The 17,689-nt window shown below is 35.5% G+C and overlaps 1 protein-coding gene across 2 annotated transcripts; it reads left to right on the forward strand.

Annotated features, from left to right (window-relative positions):
* Window positions 278–11,676, forward strand: LOC109825160 (proline-, glutamic acid- and leucine-rich protein 1). Of its 2 annotated transcripts, none has more exons than XM_020391908.1 (13): window positions 278–650; window positions 997–1,113; window positions 2,038–2,105; window positions 3,310–3,415; window positions 3,490–3,561; window positions 4,183–4,242; window positions 4,394–4,523; window positions 4,602–4,792; window positions 4,889–5,073; window positions 5,480–5,607; window positions 8,021–8,286; window positions 8,664–8,904; window positions 10,721–11,676. In XM_020391908.1, the coding sequence occupies exons 1-13, from the start codon at window positions 381–383 to the stop codon at window positions 11,458–11,460; spliced, it is 2,574 nt and encodes an 857-aa protein (XP_020247497.1). In that variant the 5' UTR covers window positions 278–380; the 3' UTR covers window positions 11,461–11,676. The 2 variants fall into 2 exon arrangements, with proteins under 2 accessions (XP_020247497.1, XP_020247498.1); XM_020391909.1 differs by having other exon boundaries at window positions 2,041–2,105.

Here is a 17,689-nt window from a genome sequence, read left to right on the forward strand (position 1 = left end):
AGTTACCGACTTACCATGGCTAGCTACCTTGTTACGGAACAAATATAGTAAATAGAAATTATTTTGCAATATTCACCATTATAAGTCTATTTCATGAAGATCAGACTCTTGTTGCAAACTTGTTTGTTTATTGAAAAAAAAAAAAAACCAAGCAAGACTTGCACCTTGAGTTTCAAACTGAACCGAACTGAATTTTGTTCTAAAGCGGTCCGATTCGGTCGAACGTGATTAGAAACTGAGCGAACCTTAGTCTGCTAAAACCCTCAGCTAGGGTTTTAAGATTTACAAAACCGGCGACCACCTCAAAACAAAACAAAACAAAACAGAACAGAACAAAAACCCTAATTTCAACTCCAGCTCTTCCCTCTTATCCTGCTCTAATGTCGATCGCCGACCACTTCAGCGGCATGAACGACCCTCGATTGAAGCCCCGGATGCTTCAATCTCTCATCCGAGACCATCTCCCCGATGATAGGCGCCCGTTTCCGAGCTCATCGGAGCTCGCCTCCGTCCTCTCTCACGTGAAGACCCACGGACTCTTATCGGAGCGAGATCCGAACCCCGACCCGAACCCTAAGATCGCTGAAGCTTGGAGATCGACCGTCGATGAGTGGGTCGATCGCCTGCTTTCTCTCGTTTCCAGCAATATGGTGAATAATTACTCTGGATTCTTTGGTTTAGGAGCATTTTAGAATCTTGGAGAAATCAGTTGATTTCTTTCGATTTAGCTTTCTTGTGTAGCTGATTTAGAAGTACAGCCATAAATATTTAATTTTTTAAAAAAAAAATAGCTAACCAGATGTAATTATTTTATGCATTTTAAATATAGATCAGAAAACAATTTATTTTTGATGGAAAAATCGATATGTTTGGCTTCGCAATAGTGTCTCTTTGTAAAAAAAATTTAACTTTAGCTTGTTTGCATCACAATATCACTGCTAGCTGCCGTTGCAGTTTATTTTTGTTAATGGGTCTCGTTTCCTTGTCATGGTCTAGCCAGATAAGTGTTGGGCGGGTATTTGTTTGCTGGGCGTGACTTTCGAAAGCTGTACGTCTCATCGCTTCTTAGCATCGTATTCGCTTTGGTTCCAGAAGCTTCTGAATAATATGCAGGTATTTTAAGCAAGGTACTGTAATGTAATTTTCTGATATGCTTCACTATGACCTCCCTTGAAATTCCCATCGTCAAACCCCTTTCTGGAATTTTGTGACGATTAATAACGTTGATCTATGTTCCGCTTGTTTATAAAGAATATGACAACTAAGCTGGACCTCTGTCTTCGTATTACTTTAGAGCATTCATTAGGGTCCTATTTTCTCAGATGAAGGGTTCATTGTGTAATTCGTATCCATATTAAAAGAGCTGGCTGTAGCTAAATATGTAGCCTTACAAAGCTAACCATCGCCCAGCGAGATTGGAGAATATGTTGGAGGACTTGTGACTCGAGGACACGCGTATACATGCTGTTGTTTATGAATATTTGCATGTCGTGTTAGTAAATTTCCATAATAAGCTTAAAGCGTAGAATGCTCACAACATCTGATTTAGTTTTAATATTTAGCAGAATATGCCATCTTTTCATGCATGTTGTCTTTGAGGAGTTATGCTTGTCATATTGTTTACAAGTCAAGGATCATAAGGACTTGCCAGTTCTAATTAGGGAGATATACCCTATATATCAATTGTAAGTTATCTATTATATCTATAATTGTTGGTGTAGTCTAGTAGTTTGAGCAACAAATGCAAAAACAAGAAGAATTTCATTGATGAAGATAAGGACCTTTAATGTTGAGAGTTAAATGAGGGAGCACTATTTAAGGAGATTCAGTGATTCATAGAATAATGATTCTTTGGTGTACCACCGAACAGACTCTTGCAGAATGTTGAATAGCAAGGATATGCTATTGATATTTTATGTTCTTGTATGTCTTCTTATTCTCTAATCAATAACTTTATGTTTGAATTTCCAGACGATTAGTCATATAGTTACTTGTTCATGCTTTTTATACTGACCCTGGATCTTATTTTTTTATTAGCAGCCAACTTCCAGCGCCAATTTTGTCAAAGTGGCTTCATGTGCTTCCCTGGCGGATCTTCTAACAAGGTTTGTTGAACTTCAAATTACCAGTTAATAATAGCAAGATGGTTTTAGTATAAACTGATACTGAAGTAATTAAAATGCATTAAAGTGTACATCACTGATTCACTACCTGCGGCCAAAGATAGAAGCGAGTTCATTATGAGTGGGAAGATAAGACATAAAATTTTGCGGTTGAAATTGAATGCCTAGAATACATTAATTACTGAAAATATAGTAATTTTCAGAGGTATAATGTAATCAAGAGAAATCAAACTGAGCGATTGAAAATTGATGCATAGAATGCACTAATTTGCAATTAGATATTAACTCTCGGATGTGTACCTTAATCAAGTATGTCATAGTTTGGATTTAGCGTAACAATCCAGAGTTTTCCTTATACATTATTTTTGCCATTTTAAGTGAGTTTGAAGCAAAGAACATTACTTGAATAGCTATACTATTGAACAAGATGGGTTGATGTTCAAACTTTTTAAGAGGAAGGGTTAACTGATGAATTTAGATGTAGTTCTATATATATACGTTAAGATAATTCTGAATTTACTGGAAGAAAAATTTGGGTTCCAATAGAATTAGGCAGCGAAGTATGCCTGCTAAAGTGTGGGAGCTGCAACCTTGTTGCACACCACAACTAAACTTGTATAAAAATTGAGGCTTAAATCTGTGTATGATATGGGAGCATGGGCCGCGTGGCATTTATAGTGGGTCAATATCATGCATGTGTAATGTATTCATCATTTTTATGTCAATTTACAGTCAGTACCTTTGGAATCAGGTTTTCATACTTTTTATTTTTGTTTCAAAATGATTCCCTTTTATTCTGCATTTTCTTCTGTTTGTTTTAAAGACTTTGTGCTTGCATGAAGACCATATCTGCCATGCTTCAGGAACTTTTTTCATTTTCTGCTTTTTCTCTATCTTTCCTAGTTACATTATCCCTTTTAAAGTCATTGTAGGACTTGTGGATCCTATTGCTTGCGTCTACTTTGAGGTCATGCTTCCTTAGCTTTAAGTTGCAAAGTGATGCTAATGTGCTGAGTCTTAACTGTTCTGATGTAGGACATTAATTCAGCATGTGGTTTAGCATCAGATGGCTCTGTATATGGTTTTCCATTTGATCTTTTTCTTATTACAATGAATTTTTTTTCTAACATAGACATCCAAAAAGATTTAAATCATGATAATTCATTAATTTGTGTCCTGGGTGCAGGTTGGCCAATTTTCCAACCATAAAGAAAGATGCAACATCACTTGTTGGAAAACTTATTCAGCCTATTATCAATTTATTAAATGAGGATGATGCCAAGGCTGTATGGGTCAGTTTCTTTTGTATGATGTTGGTTTTTCAGCATTCCCACCTTTCTGTGGTCTAAACTGTTTATATGTACAGGAAGGAGCAGTTGATTTGTTGTGCACTGCCATAACCTTGTTTCCATCTTCTGTTCACCGTCACTATGATAATGTAAGCTTACACACCATGCCTCTACTTAACTATATGCTCTTATTATCTTAGGTGTAAGTTATGACAGCAATTGCTTCAACACAAAATACGAACGTAAAGAGGATAAAAGTTGCAATTTCCATGTATTCCATGTCATATGCGCTTCTGAATGAACTGCATATGCAGAAAGACTCCAATAAACACAAAAACAATCAAATGCAGTCATGTAGGGCCAGCTTCTTTTCTGCTAATTGATCTTGCAACTGGAGTCTTTCTATGTAAAATAAGAGAAGTCGAACAAGATAATAACATGATGATCCTTGAGTAAGCTATCCTGCAAATGATTCAAAACAAGGTGGCGCTTGGAGAACTTTGGGGATAAAATAAAATAAAATCACTGTGTTGTAAGGTAGGGCAGATGTGGAAGCAATGATTATGTATGAAGATCCTTAAGAGAAAGTTGCTGAAATGACTATATTAGTATCCTCAACCATATATAACAATGGTAAGGACTGAAACACCATATTCTACTTACTGAAAGGTCAATAGAATTGCTGATTACTTGTAACTGTGTTCTGGATCTACTTTCATATATCAAACAATTAGGGAGAAAAGCTGACTGGGTAACTTAACATGTCCCAGGTTGAGACTGTTCTTGTTTCTAAGATGATTTTAGCCAGAAGCAACTCAGATATGTCTAAGGTGAGTAAAGAAACATCCATTGCCAGATCATTCTCCTCTCTTCCACAGTTTTCTATGTTCTGAATGTCGTAAATAACTCTTAGTTTAGTGCCTTTCCATCTTGAATTTTTTCCATTCTGATATTTTTTGTTCATTCCCTTTTTTCCCCCAGAAATGTGCCTATTGTTTATCATTACTTCCAAGGGTAAGAGGTGATGAAGATAGCTGGTCCTTGTTAATGCAGAAGATTCTAATATCAATAAGTACGCTTTTAAATAATGCCTTTCAAGGACTAGAAGAAGGTATTAAAAATACTTTTGTTTATATTAACTATTGATTCAAAACTCTGGGTACTGATTGCTCGTTGAATATTTTTGCAGAAGCTAAAAGTTCTGAGATTATGAGGCTATTAATTCCTCCTGGAAAAGATCCTCCTCCTCCTTTGGGAGGCCAGTTGATGTCAGAAGCATTTGAACAGGCAACAAAAATGCTTCCTGGAATGATCATACCTCGAGTCTCTACTCTGATGCACTGTTGTTCTATGATGCTTAGTAATCCCTATCCGGTTCTGGTAGGATGCATTTACTAAGCATTGTCTTATATCTTGACCAATAATATGGCATCTTTGGAGAACTAATTTCACGTATTGTTTGGCTGTTTAATAAAGGTGACCATTCCGATTCAAACTTTGCTAGCATTGATAGGGAGAGTGCTTCATCTAGATGGTTCTTTGCAAGGTTCATTATTGCTTTTCACCACTGCGATGCATCAAGAACTTCTGTGTGCAGAGCTTCCATCCTTGCACTTGGACTGCTTGGATCTTTTGGTTGCAGTCATTAAGGGAGTGCGGAGGTAAGCATTATGTCCTTTTTTTGGGTCAAGTGGTCATCGTGATTCGAAACTCATTCTGTGGATGCAGATCAGACTCGTTTTATCTAGGAACTGCTTATCAGATTTATTGGAGTTAATTATTGAGCATGCATGTGTTCTTCGTAGTTTCCCTTGTTGTACTCGCGATACTTTCTTCTATGAGTTTACTTCATTTCTGCAGCTTATGGGTTTATCTTTTTCACACTTTGTTGCAAGCTTTTTATACTACAGTTTTAACGCAAATCATGTGATCTTGTTGGAGACCCAATTCTTAATATGTCCAGTTCATTACTTTTTCCTCATCATCGTCTTTGTTAATAGTCCAGTTTTTACTTCGAAGTTATAACGTTTCATATGTAATGCTGATGATGTTATTCTTTGCCTGCAGCCAACTCTTGCCCCATGCTGCCAATATTGTGCGACTCCTAACAGAGTATTTCAGGAAAGCAAAATTGCCTCCAATAAGGATAAAAGTTTATTTTATCATGCAGACTTTGCTAATTTCTTTTGGTGTTGGTATGCACTATTTCATCCAAGTTTCTCTTGATATTGCATCCTTTTTTGCTTGCGTTCATTCTTTATACTTACAGCTTAAGTGGGGAAGATTTATTGTAGCTTAAGTGATGCTTTCGATGCTTGATAAAGATATAATTGTTACAATTTTGGCAATCTATCACAACTTTTCTCTGAAAAAACAACAATCAATGTGTGTGTTCTATTTATTGCATATAGATTTTAGTATTGTACTTTCATCTCCACATACTTTCATATTAGATGTTCAATAGGAGGATATGTTATCTTTAACCGGAGAATAAGTTGATTTTGAGTCAAATGAAATTCACTAGTCTTAAGAATCTCGAAAAATGTAACATATGTTTGATCCAGACATTGCTCTATAACTAAAAGATTAACTTCGCTATGAGATCCATATGTAAGCAAAACCTGAAGGGCATTATAAGTGGTAGTTCCAGGTTTCCACAACAGAAGTCTTGTGACATTTTTTTTGGTTGATGCGACATGTTTTTTTCCCCCAATTCCTATGAGTGGTCATTTCTCCATTCTCAACCTGCACTTCCATGTGCGGCTCCCCTTTGGTGACCTCTACTCAAACCTCTTTTTAGTGTAATCTACAGACCTCTTCGTATTCAGGCTTCATTTAAATAATAAATGTTACATAAATTTTCCATTTTGGCTTCTTGGTGTAAATTGAATTCTATTTTGTGTATGCGTTTTAACTGCCTCAGCCTAGATGTTACTTCTGGAACAGAGTCAGTAACTCATCTCGCTTACCTAGCATTATGAACACAGATCTCTCTATGCACCAAGATCTTTACCCTTCATTTAGTTCTAGGCAGGGATTTGATTTTAATTGTGTAAGATGCTACATGTTGTTTATTTATTGTAGTTTTAAGTTATAGCATTTAGCATTTAGCATATAATAAGTGATTTAGCTTCAACTGGGGGAAACCAACTGGTATTCATGTGAATTGATTGATGTTCTCACATATCTTTCTGTTTGAACTGCTTAGTCTCTGGCCAAAGTGTTGACCTTACTTACATAAACACTTGTTTTGCTCATTCATGCCCTCATGCTGAATCTTTTGGCTAGTAGTTGATTTTGTTATGTTCCCTTAGAGTTCAAGTAAATCGATTGATGGAATTAAAGCGACTTGTAATTCATACCTGGGTTAGTTTTGTTTGAGTGAATAACGTTAAAAAGCTTGCATTAGGACCGTTAAGTTAAATAGCATTCAACACTTAGAATTTGGTTAAGTATGTGTCACCTGACTTTGGGTGAAAAGTGGAAACTATTTACAATAATCATAATTATATTCTTCTAAAGCTGATAGAACTGGAAACTTCTGGAGATATGATATATTTAATTTAGTATTACCATGTAGTGTTTTTTTTTTCCGCTTCCTTCTTTTGGATGAGAATCTTATTTCTTCATTGTTGTAAAAGCAGTATAAGTGGCTGCCTAAGAAGCGTTTTACTGCTAGGTGTTTCAAACCGCATGGACCGCAACAGGGTGTATAAATCATGTGATATAGGTGATAGATAGGGGCAGTTGGTCCACTGCCTAGAACCTCCTAGCATTTTTTAAACCATGATTCTTTAAATTCTGAAGATATGGGAGAAAAGATTTTATTATAACATTTGTGCAACTATTTAGCAAAGCACAAAATTTGCCTGGAGGTCATATCTATTACATTACATTTCTTTTACATTTTAAATTACTGATGTAGACTATTCCCTGTGTAACTGTGTTCAATCTGGTATTGTTTATGTCAGTATTATCTAATTCACTTCAAAACCTACGGGATACCAATGTGGACATGCTATGTGATACCCTCACACATATCAACCAGAGACCTGAAAACTGATGAGATAGATGGAAGACCAATTGGTTATACTTTGGTTTAGCTTTTTGTTTTTCTTTACTATAGTTATTTACTGTCTGACAGCTAGACTATTGCCATTAAGTTTAGACTTGGAGTTTGATTATTTAATTTGATAAAAGCTGTTATCATGTTTTTTTATATGCTGTTAATGATGTTTTATCCTTATAATAATTATCAGGTGAGTGATTCAAATATGTTAAATGTTGATAATGTTTGTGTATGTGTGCACGAACATATAATCGAACGCTTCAAATGTACTGCAACCTGAATTGTGACCCATAAAGCATATCATAGTTCTCGTTTACATATTTTCTCATTAGACTGCTTGCTCGTATCCATATCCATAAACCTATCTGAAGCTTTTGTTGCCCTTTCTTCGCTATTTTTTTTTTCAAACACTCCAAATTATGAGGTTTCTAGTATTCTAGAAGGTGATTTTTCTCATCTTCTCTAATTTTAAACTAGCTCATGCTTCTTTATAATCACATTAATTTTGCTACTGATCCACAGGATTGTTTCCTGTTCAGGTATGTCCCTATATCTTGCGCAAGAGGTAGTCGGCAATGCTTTCATGGACCTTACTAACGCTGAGGAGGTTGGGGCATTGTCTTCTGGTAACTCTTCATCAAAACCAATACCAGTTTCCCACAGAAAAAGGAAACATGATTCTGGATCACTAATTGAGCAGCCAAATGGGGTTAATGTTGAAACTGGGGCACTTGACAGAAAAATGCCATCTCCTCTTTCTCTTAAGATAGCTGCACTGAAAGCACTGGAAGCTCTTTTGACTGTGGTATGTATAAGTATAATACTGGGAGGTAAAGTAGTCTATACTTGGGGGCTATGCACACCTCGTTAGCTATCTTGGATATTTCCTTGTGCAAATAATTGATCATGTGAATATATCCAAGAGAAATCAAATATGGCCTTTTGTGCATATATTTGTAATACTATAATCTGATCTACTTGCGGGCTATGCACACCTTGTTAGTAAACTTGGATATTTCCTTGTGCAAATAATAAATTGTGTGAATATATCCAAGAGTAATCAAATAGAGCCTATTATGCATATATTTGTAATACATGAGTTGTTTGTAGCTTTATATCATGATTTTGGAGTAATTTTGGAATAACTTTACAAAACACTGTTTCTTTGAAATAACTTTACAGGGCGGTTCTTTGAAATCAGAGAGTTGGCGGTCCAGTGTGGATTCACTTATTATAAATGTTGCAATAAATGCATGTGATGGATGGGCCAGCGAAGGAAAGTATCCCAGTTTAAAAGATGAATCATTTGTCTCTTGGGCAGATTTCCAGCTTGCCGGACTAGAAGCATTGCTAGCATCTCTTCTTTCCTCAGCCCATGTTCGGCCTCCATATTTATCACAAGGCCTTGAAATTTTCCGCAGAGGTATAATCTTTTAGCACATATCCGAAGATTCCTAACAGTATTAAGACAAAAAAGTTTGAGTCCTGTATTTTCTCTGATTTTGTAAATGATCATTATGCAAACACTTCAGATGTCCTGGAATCTTTTGGAATCTAAAACATGTGAGATATCATCATCTAATCAGATTGTCACACGTTGGTGATATCACCATCTATTTGTTTGGCTTTTCCTACAGAATACAGTCGAGTCTAAATTTTCATTTATTAATTTGTCAGATAAGCATCTTAGAAACATATGTAAGTCACAAAGATGTCTTCCTGTGCCCTTTGTAGGCTTAGAAGGTTTCATATATCAGATTCTTCTGGTATGTCTTCCTTGGTTGAATCTCAGCCTCGTAGGGTGTCTAATCCATGAGCACCTGATGCATTTTCGTGGAACAATGGATACAAATTTTGGTGACCTTTCCACCATTTGGTCTTTTTCCTTCTGTCTGTTCAATTGAAAGTGATGTTCAAACTTTAATCTTCTGCTGGTCCAGTTTATTTCCATGAGCTTTTCCATACCAAAAATGTTTCAAGTGTTTCTAAGAATGAGAAAATAGGAAAAGGAAATTATTATTAGTAATTCTGTTTACCGCACCGCTGATTGTTTGTCAACGGTTGCATTTGTAGTTTCAGTTTTATGTGACTATTTTATGTCATTTTCTATGTGGGTTTGGAGTTATCTAAGATCTATGCTAAATATATTATCCTGTTAAATGTAGTGATCTTCACAATTCCTGACATGGTTGTGCAATCCCCTTCTGGTTCTTACAGTATTATGTTTGCACAAATCGTCAGATTAGTCTGCATCAGAAGCGTACACTGATATATTCATAAATTTTGACCGAATAACTACATCAAATACTATATATGTTTCTTTTGGGTTCAGTGGATATGTCATCCCTTTTATTATGTTTGTCACTCCACTTAAAATCAGTTTGTAACAAAACTACCAGATGGTGGTGTTTAACTGACTGCATAGGTGATGGAATTCTGAAGCAAATACGTGAACAATGCTTATTCATGTTATGAAAAGAACATTGAGGACTCTGAAATTTAGTTTATACCTATTTCATCTTATCTTGGAGCTATCAAGGTAATTGATACCATAATGGTATGATGGAAGCTTAAGGTTCTTTTTGGTTTAAAACATTGAACTATTTATTCTAGTTCATTAAGAACAGTGCTTATTTACCAGACTTGTTGAATTGAACTAGTCCGTTAATAGATCGGCTGATTAATGACTGTTAAATATTTTTGTAGAGAGACAATTAAAGTTTTTGAGTAAACCATTCTTGTCAGTCAATATTCATAGCTCTTGATTTCAAGTCTTTAGTCTTATAATGTTGTATTTTGTATAAGAACTTTGTAAAGTGACATTGAAAGTGGCAAACCGCTTATTCACAATACATAAACCTAAATTGTGTCACTAATACTATTATACTAGCCAAACGGTGTGTGTTACTGTGTATAGATATGCACATGTATGTAGTTTTCTCTGTATAATTCAGTGTCTTGATCACTCTGGCCGATACTTCCTCCTAAACTATGTCCAGAGTAAAAAACATGGGTGGCAGTTAAACAACCGCAATTATGTTGTGCAAGCTGAACTAACTGTGCAAAGACGTACATGATGTGTAATAGGAATTTGAAAAGTCATCAATTTATTTTTTCCTTTCTCCCATATCTTTCAGTGAAACTAACAAAACCTGTAAGTGTATTTGATTATTACGTATGTATTTATATAAGTTTCCTGTATACTCTCTGTAAGTAATTGCTTGAAATTGTTACCCCAGGGAAGCAAGAAACTGGAACAAAGCTTGCTGCATTCTGTGCACATGCCCTTCTGGCTTTGGAGATCCTCATCCATCCACGGGCCCTTCCACTTGTGGATGCTCCAGTCGCCAAAAGCTCAGCACTTGATGAGAGAGCTAACCCCGAACATCTAAACCCGAACATATCCTCCCTTGGTCTAGGTAATTTCAATAACCTAGCTGATGATGATGACGACGATGACAACATATACAATAGCTGGCTTGGTGATGAACCTGCCATAGGTAGTAATAATGCAACTCAGCAGACAGAAAACCAAGAGGATATTTTGAGGGGCTCAGAGGCTTTAGCAGAAAAGAATGCGGGAGACATACAGGAGAAGATGCAAATTGCTGATGCAGAGATGGCATCCACAGGTAGGGAAGCTAACATCGATGCTCATCAAGAGCCAGCTTTAGTTTCCATGTCTGAAAGCAGAAAACAAGATGAGCAGTTTGCAAGCAGTTCATCTCAAGGCAACGACCTTGACTCTCGACAGAACATAATTCCTGGCAGTTCCTCGGGCTATAAGATGGAGCCAATAAAAAATATTGTGGTTTCAAGCAATGACTTGAATCTAGACCAAGGCACGAGCAATAATAGTTTGGAAAGCTTGGGTATAAGCCTTAAGGATAGGGATTTAACATCTTGTGATTCTGATTCGACATCTATCAACTCGCTGCCGGACATTGTTGATGCAGATCCGGATTCTGATGATTACTAGAAGTTTTGTATTTTATTTAGGTTCAGAAGGGGAAGTAAGAGACTTGCAATCTATTGCTAACCTTGTTATGGTTTTATCCCATTGTTGCATCTTTAATGTAATGAATCTGAGAGTATGCTCATATTGTAATGTCTTTATTGTTTTATTTTTTCTATAGGAATATGTAAGGAGGAAATAACATCTCCTATTATAATCTCTAAGAAAATGAATGGTTCAGATGAGCTCTAGTGCTCCTATGTGAAATAGGTGCAGAGCTGTTAAGAAACCCTACCCTTCTCTAGCTGCAACGAACCTCACGAAGATCTGATAGCAACAATTTTTCTTTATTTGGTCAAAATTAGTTTTAAAATTCTTCTTTTTCTTCTTTTAACTTTGATTGCATCATGTAAATTTGAACTATGCGAGTGAATTGGAATATATAAGTTCAGACTTTTAGGAGATATTAATATACTTGTAAATTGCTGTATTGCTATGCGTTAATTGAAAGAATGTGAAGCATATGTTGATATGTTATTTTGGTTTGTTATAGGTTTTTGAATTGGTAGAAATGAAGACGCGATGAACATGAGTAAAAAGACAGACGAAATGCCTATATCCTAAGTTAAGTAATATTTTTAAAAGTCATTTTCTACTGTAATTTTATTTTACCTAAATTGCCCTCTTTCATCTTAATTAATTTTCGTCCTAATTTTATAAGGGCATTTCTTCCTCTCTCTCTCTCTCTCTCTCTCTCTCTCTCACATCAAAGGATCAGAAAACCACTGCGAGGTTTTATTAAATCTCTCAGCAGGAGGGTCCATGCCGAGTTGTGTACCCTGAAGTGCAGGTACTCTAATTTCAACCCTTAATCTTGGTTTGTAGTACTATGTGGGATATTTTCTATGAGGATCTTATGTAATAACATTCATCAAAATATAAAAAATTCAACAGTTTAGTTAGAACTAATGATTGCTCTCTCTTGGTACGTCATCACAAATAGAAAAGAAAAAAAAAGAGAAAAACTCAACAGCAAAGAGAAAAAAAATATCAAACTGGTTATGGTGGTTCCAGTTATGTTATAATTATTAGAGTGTGTGCATTCATTGCAATAATTAATTGGGTCTTGTCTGCCTCTTATTCAGCATTCTTTTTTCTTCTAGGTTAACTGTAAACATTACAGCATAGTTCATGGCTTCATGCTTAAAACTGCCATGATTATAAATAGTCGAATCATTTTCATTGACTGTGATTATTCAACATGATCATTAGCTCTTCTAGTGATAATCTCCTTGTACAATGCTTTACTGATTATAGTTATTTGTTCAAATTACAAAAATATTTGGAAAAACATAATGGACGCATCGATTGCTCGGATAGGCCCTGCTGTATCATGTTTATTCTTCATGTAGAAATATAAATATTGCATGTTAGATACAGTGGCGAGAATTGTGAGGTCAATATATTAGCTCTTCTAATACATGTATTATTGACTTGGAAGTTGGTGCTATTACTTCCCAACCTTTCGGGATGATTATTCACTTTGATTTGTGCGTTATAAGTTCCCTTGATTTGTTGCAGGTGGTTAAAGAAGATAAATTATCCGTTGAGGTAGTTCTAAGGGTCTTCAATCATATAGAATTAAATTTTGACATCTGCATAAGTGAAAAGCATTCACACTTGTGTTAGTGTGCGTGCGCCTATGCCCTCTCTATCGCTATTTTTTCAGTCTTTGAGGATTTTATTTACTATGAAGCTAAGATCAGTTGTTATTTTTTTAATGCGCCTCTCTTGAATGATAATATGCCTAACTTTATTTGTAGAGGATGGATGTTGTTTTCACAGTTGAGTATCACCATCGTGGTCATTTCACAAGGGATAGGGGTCAGCTTAAATATATTGGAGGATCAATTTTTAGAAAGTATGATTATGTTCAGTATAAGATATCTTTCTAGGAGTTAAAAATAGTTCTCTAAGATGACTTGAAGCATGATAATATTGCAGAAGTATGCTATAAGATTCCTGGTGCTAATTTGGCACAAGGGGCAAGACGAATAGTTAATGATCAAGACATATTAGATATGATTAGTTTTCTTGGTCCAAACCAAAAAGTAGTTGTGTATTCTATTCATGGAATTGATAAATGTATTCTTGACGAGGAGATAGCATGACAATGAATCTCAAGTTCCTTCAACTAATGTCAGTGAGTCCTCGACACCTCAATTTGATGTTAATGATCCTCCACCTCCTCAATCTAACATGAATGATTCTCCACATGCTCTTCTTTTGTCAATGATCCTCAACCACTCTTAACCCAATGTTAATGTTCCTCCACATTCTCAAACTGATTTTAATGATAGTCTTGTGGACGTAGGTGTACAAGCTAAGAAGGATGCAAGTGATGTATCAGAATTTAAAATATCTGATTCAGATTATGATGATGGACATGACAATGATATATATGTTGATGCTAATACAAATGATCCTATTCCAACACAACCATCAAAGAATGCTCAGGTGGATGAAGAGGATGAATATTTTTTTCAAGGTTGATGAGGAAAGTGATGCTAACACAGAGGACTTAGATAGCTTATATGATTCTGATGAAGATCTCTATCCATACCCACAGTTTAATGCTAATTAACACTGGTCTAAATGTGCCAATCAAATTCAAGAATTGTCTCATGTTTGCAAGAATTGAAATTCTAAGAAATGATTTCAAATTGTATGCAATTCAGTAGGATTTTGATTTCTACTACCCACACTATGATAAGAAGCTAGGGTGATAACTATTTATTGCAGGTATAGATGCAAATGTGTGGATGATTTCAAGCATGGTAGCAAATGAGAGGCATACAAAATTGTGAGAATATATACAGGTTCAAGATTCATGCAATAAAACTGCCAGATGAAGCCACCTTTCAGATCAAAACACTAAAGCTAAATCTTGAAAATTTCGGGGGAGTTGGAAATCATGATAGCAAGGTCTCTTTTTATTGGTTAGCTAAAAGATACGAGGATGATTGGTGAGGCGATCCTCAATGGAAGTTGTCAGGCTTCATTGAGAGAGTAAATAGAGATTATGGAATTATAATTGGTAAGCCTTTGGTCTACAAAGCAAGAGAGCAATGCTGAATATTTATAGTATTGGGACTAAACAACACCAAAGAGTATGGGACCACGCTAACCAGATTATAACAACAAATCTTGGTTCTTTGGCTTTGGTGAGAGTTGATAATATCAACAGGCTAAGAACACCTTCGTTTCAGAGGTTTTAGGTATGTCTATTAGCTTGTAAAGAAGGCTTCAGGAGAGGATGCAAACCAATTATTGTGATAGATGACCGACATTTGAAGGGGATTTACACTGGCCAAATCCTTTCTGCAGAGGGAGTAGATGGGAATGGTAAACCCCATTGCGTACGCAGTGGGAATAGAAGCAAGAGACAAGCCAATACTTACATGCTTGAGGTTTATTAGAACGATGCTCATAACGAGGTTTGTTTTGAAATAGTAAGGTATTGCAAAGCATCAAGGAAGATTGGTTCCAAAGGTAGACCAAAGACTTGAAGTATTGAAAGAAGAGATAAGACAATATAGTATTGAATTTGGTGGAGACAACAAATTTGAAAGTGAAGTATAAAGAGGAGATCTATGTCGTGAACTTGGATAAATGGACTTGTGGTTGTATCAGATGGCAACCATGTGGCTTCCCATGTATCATGTTGTTCTTGCTACGGTGAAGCAAAAGGTTGCGCTAGAGGGATATGTACATGAGGCATACATTAAAGATACTTATATGCTTGCTTACAGTCAGAATGTTACCCCTATTCCTGGGATGAAACAGTGGCAAAGAACTCCATACCCAGAGCCAAGTCCTCCTCCAACTAGAATCATGCCTGGAAGACCAAAAAGAACAAGAAAGAGAGAAGCAGGTGAACAAGCTGCAGCTTCACTGAGAGTTAAAAGAAAAAAGTGCAAAACAAGTGCAAAAATTATGGAAAATATGGTCACAATAAAAAAACTTGTACGAACTCACCATCTGCTGCTCAAGATCTACCAAGTAAAGGTGGAAGACCCAAAAATGCTTCTACTAGCACCAGAGCAAGATCAACTACATGACCATATAATGGTGCTAATAGGAAGAGTAAACAAGTATTCATATTCTTGTTTTGCTATTTAGAACTTATGCTTAATTTTGAAATTTTGGAATTTTGGGTATGCAATGAAGGCTGACAATGTTGATGCATGGATTTGAAATAGAGGAATCAATATGAGGGTGGAGGCACGTGATAACAATGAAGGCAGTAGCACGTATGGATCTACTCATGTGAGTTTTATGTTTCTTATATAGAAACCACCTTCATCTTATATGAGCTACATAGAAACCACCGTAAGTTATATTCAAATATATATAAATAACCTTTATGTTATTGGACTTCAACGAAAGCCACTTATCTAACTACAGAGTTTCTTCTATTCTACTTGTAGGAGGAAACAAGTATGTAAATATTGGCTCAGCACCAATACCCTCACAAGCATCTTCCTCAACAGCATTGCAACCAACTCCTACACATCCTACATCATCCCATGTGATAAATACTAAAGTAGCACCAAGGGTACAACATAGGAGAGGTTTCAACATTCTAAGAGCAGTAGATAAAAAATATATATATATGTTATACAGGAGCACAACTTAGGAAAGCAGCCAGAAAAAATGTATGCTATACAAGAGCACAACTCAGGAAATCAGCCATACAGTTGCAACAGCCCAAGAGGAAGAAGGCTCAATTAAAGCTTTGTGGAAACCATGAATTCATATTGACAAGTGTTTTTGGGTTTATCTTTTGTAAAAACTCAATGCTGACGTGTATCTCGCAAACAATGGATTTGATAATGTCTATTGGGTTTTCTTTTGTATATTTTGCGAAAACACTTAAACAATGAAGTTGATGATGTTTTTTTGATAAAAGGGGAATGAAATGCATCATGTGGTAGGGTGATTTACCTTGTAAATATTTGTGAATGATGAAAGTGTTCATATTGATGGTAGAGTTGTAATTGATGTCTTCTGTGATAACACTTTGAAACAAGTTAGTTTATGTATTTTGTGTTTCTTGCATTCTTGTTGATATATCAATATTAGCAGTAAATTAAATTCTATCACATGGTATATTGATGAAAGTGTTTAATATTTATTTTTTAAAATTAACTCTAAAACATCCAGGACTAGGAGCCCCGTATGTTTTAGATTTAGCTTCGAGTCCAATGGTAAAACACCTGGACCGGTGTTTTGCAGTTAGCTTTGAAGCCAACTACAAAATCCCAACTCTTTGTAATTAGCTTCAAAGCCAACTGTCTTTATTTTTTAATAATTTTTTTTACGATTAGACTTCTCCTACAATTTTTTTAATAAATGTTTTATAGGTTAGATTTCTTCTACAAAGGACAAAATTCATAGCCTCTAAAAATTTACACCAAACATTCATATTGATCCATTGACAAAAAATATTTCACCAAACTAAATTAGTTTTCGTACATGATAAAAAAGATTTTTTTCCATCAAGCATTCATATTGATTCGTTAAAAAAAATTATTTTATCAAGGAAAAGTATATTTGTCATGCCCCGAAACTGCAGCGAAAATTTGTAAATGCGGGGTGGGAGACAACAGCGACCCGTGCACGAGACAATTCTTATGCACGGGTCAAGCCTGGCACTTCATGATATCACATAGTTTATCTCAAAATGTTCATAAACCTGCTAATGATAGAAATCAGAGCAACTATATATATGTATATAATCGGTACTTACAGCCCACAAACTCATCGTTATAAGCATTTTTACAAAGCAAAACAAATTGTGCTGAAGGTAACATAAAAAAAAGGCTCTCCATATAACGCCTCTCAGCCAAAAGCCCAAAATCAAAAGTTCGGCTAGTATGAAGCTATGCTGAATCTGAAAAAAATAATTAAAAACAACGGGGTGAGCTAGCGCTCAGTGAGAATATTTTCCACTAGAGTTCCTAGATAGCTAACAAAATAGTAATAAGAATAATTCTCAAAAATAACGAATTACAAGTTTTGCATGAGAAATTCAAAGAGAGCAAAAATACGATCCAAATATCATAATATTGTCGTCTTTAAGAAAGAATACCACAATTATATTTTCTTTCTTATGTGCCACTGAATATACTGTGAAGTTTCTTGAAATCAAACCATTTTTGAATCAAAGTACACATTAAGATGAAAAAGA

This window comes from Asparagus officinalis, chromosome 10, assembly GCF_001876935.1.
Source record: "Asparagus officinalis chromosome 10, Aspof.V1, whole genome shotgun sequence".
NCBI classification, from domain to species: Eukaryota; Viridiplantae; Streptophyta; class Magnoliopsida; order Asparagales; family Asparagaceae; genus Asparagus; species Asparagus officinalis.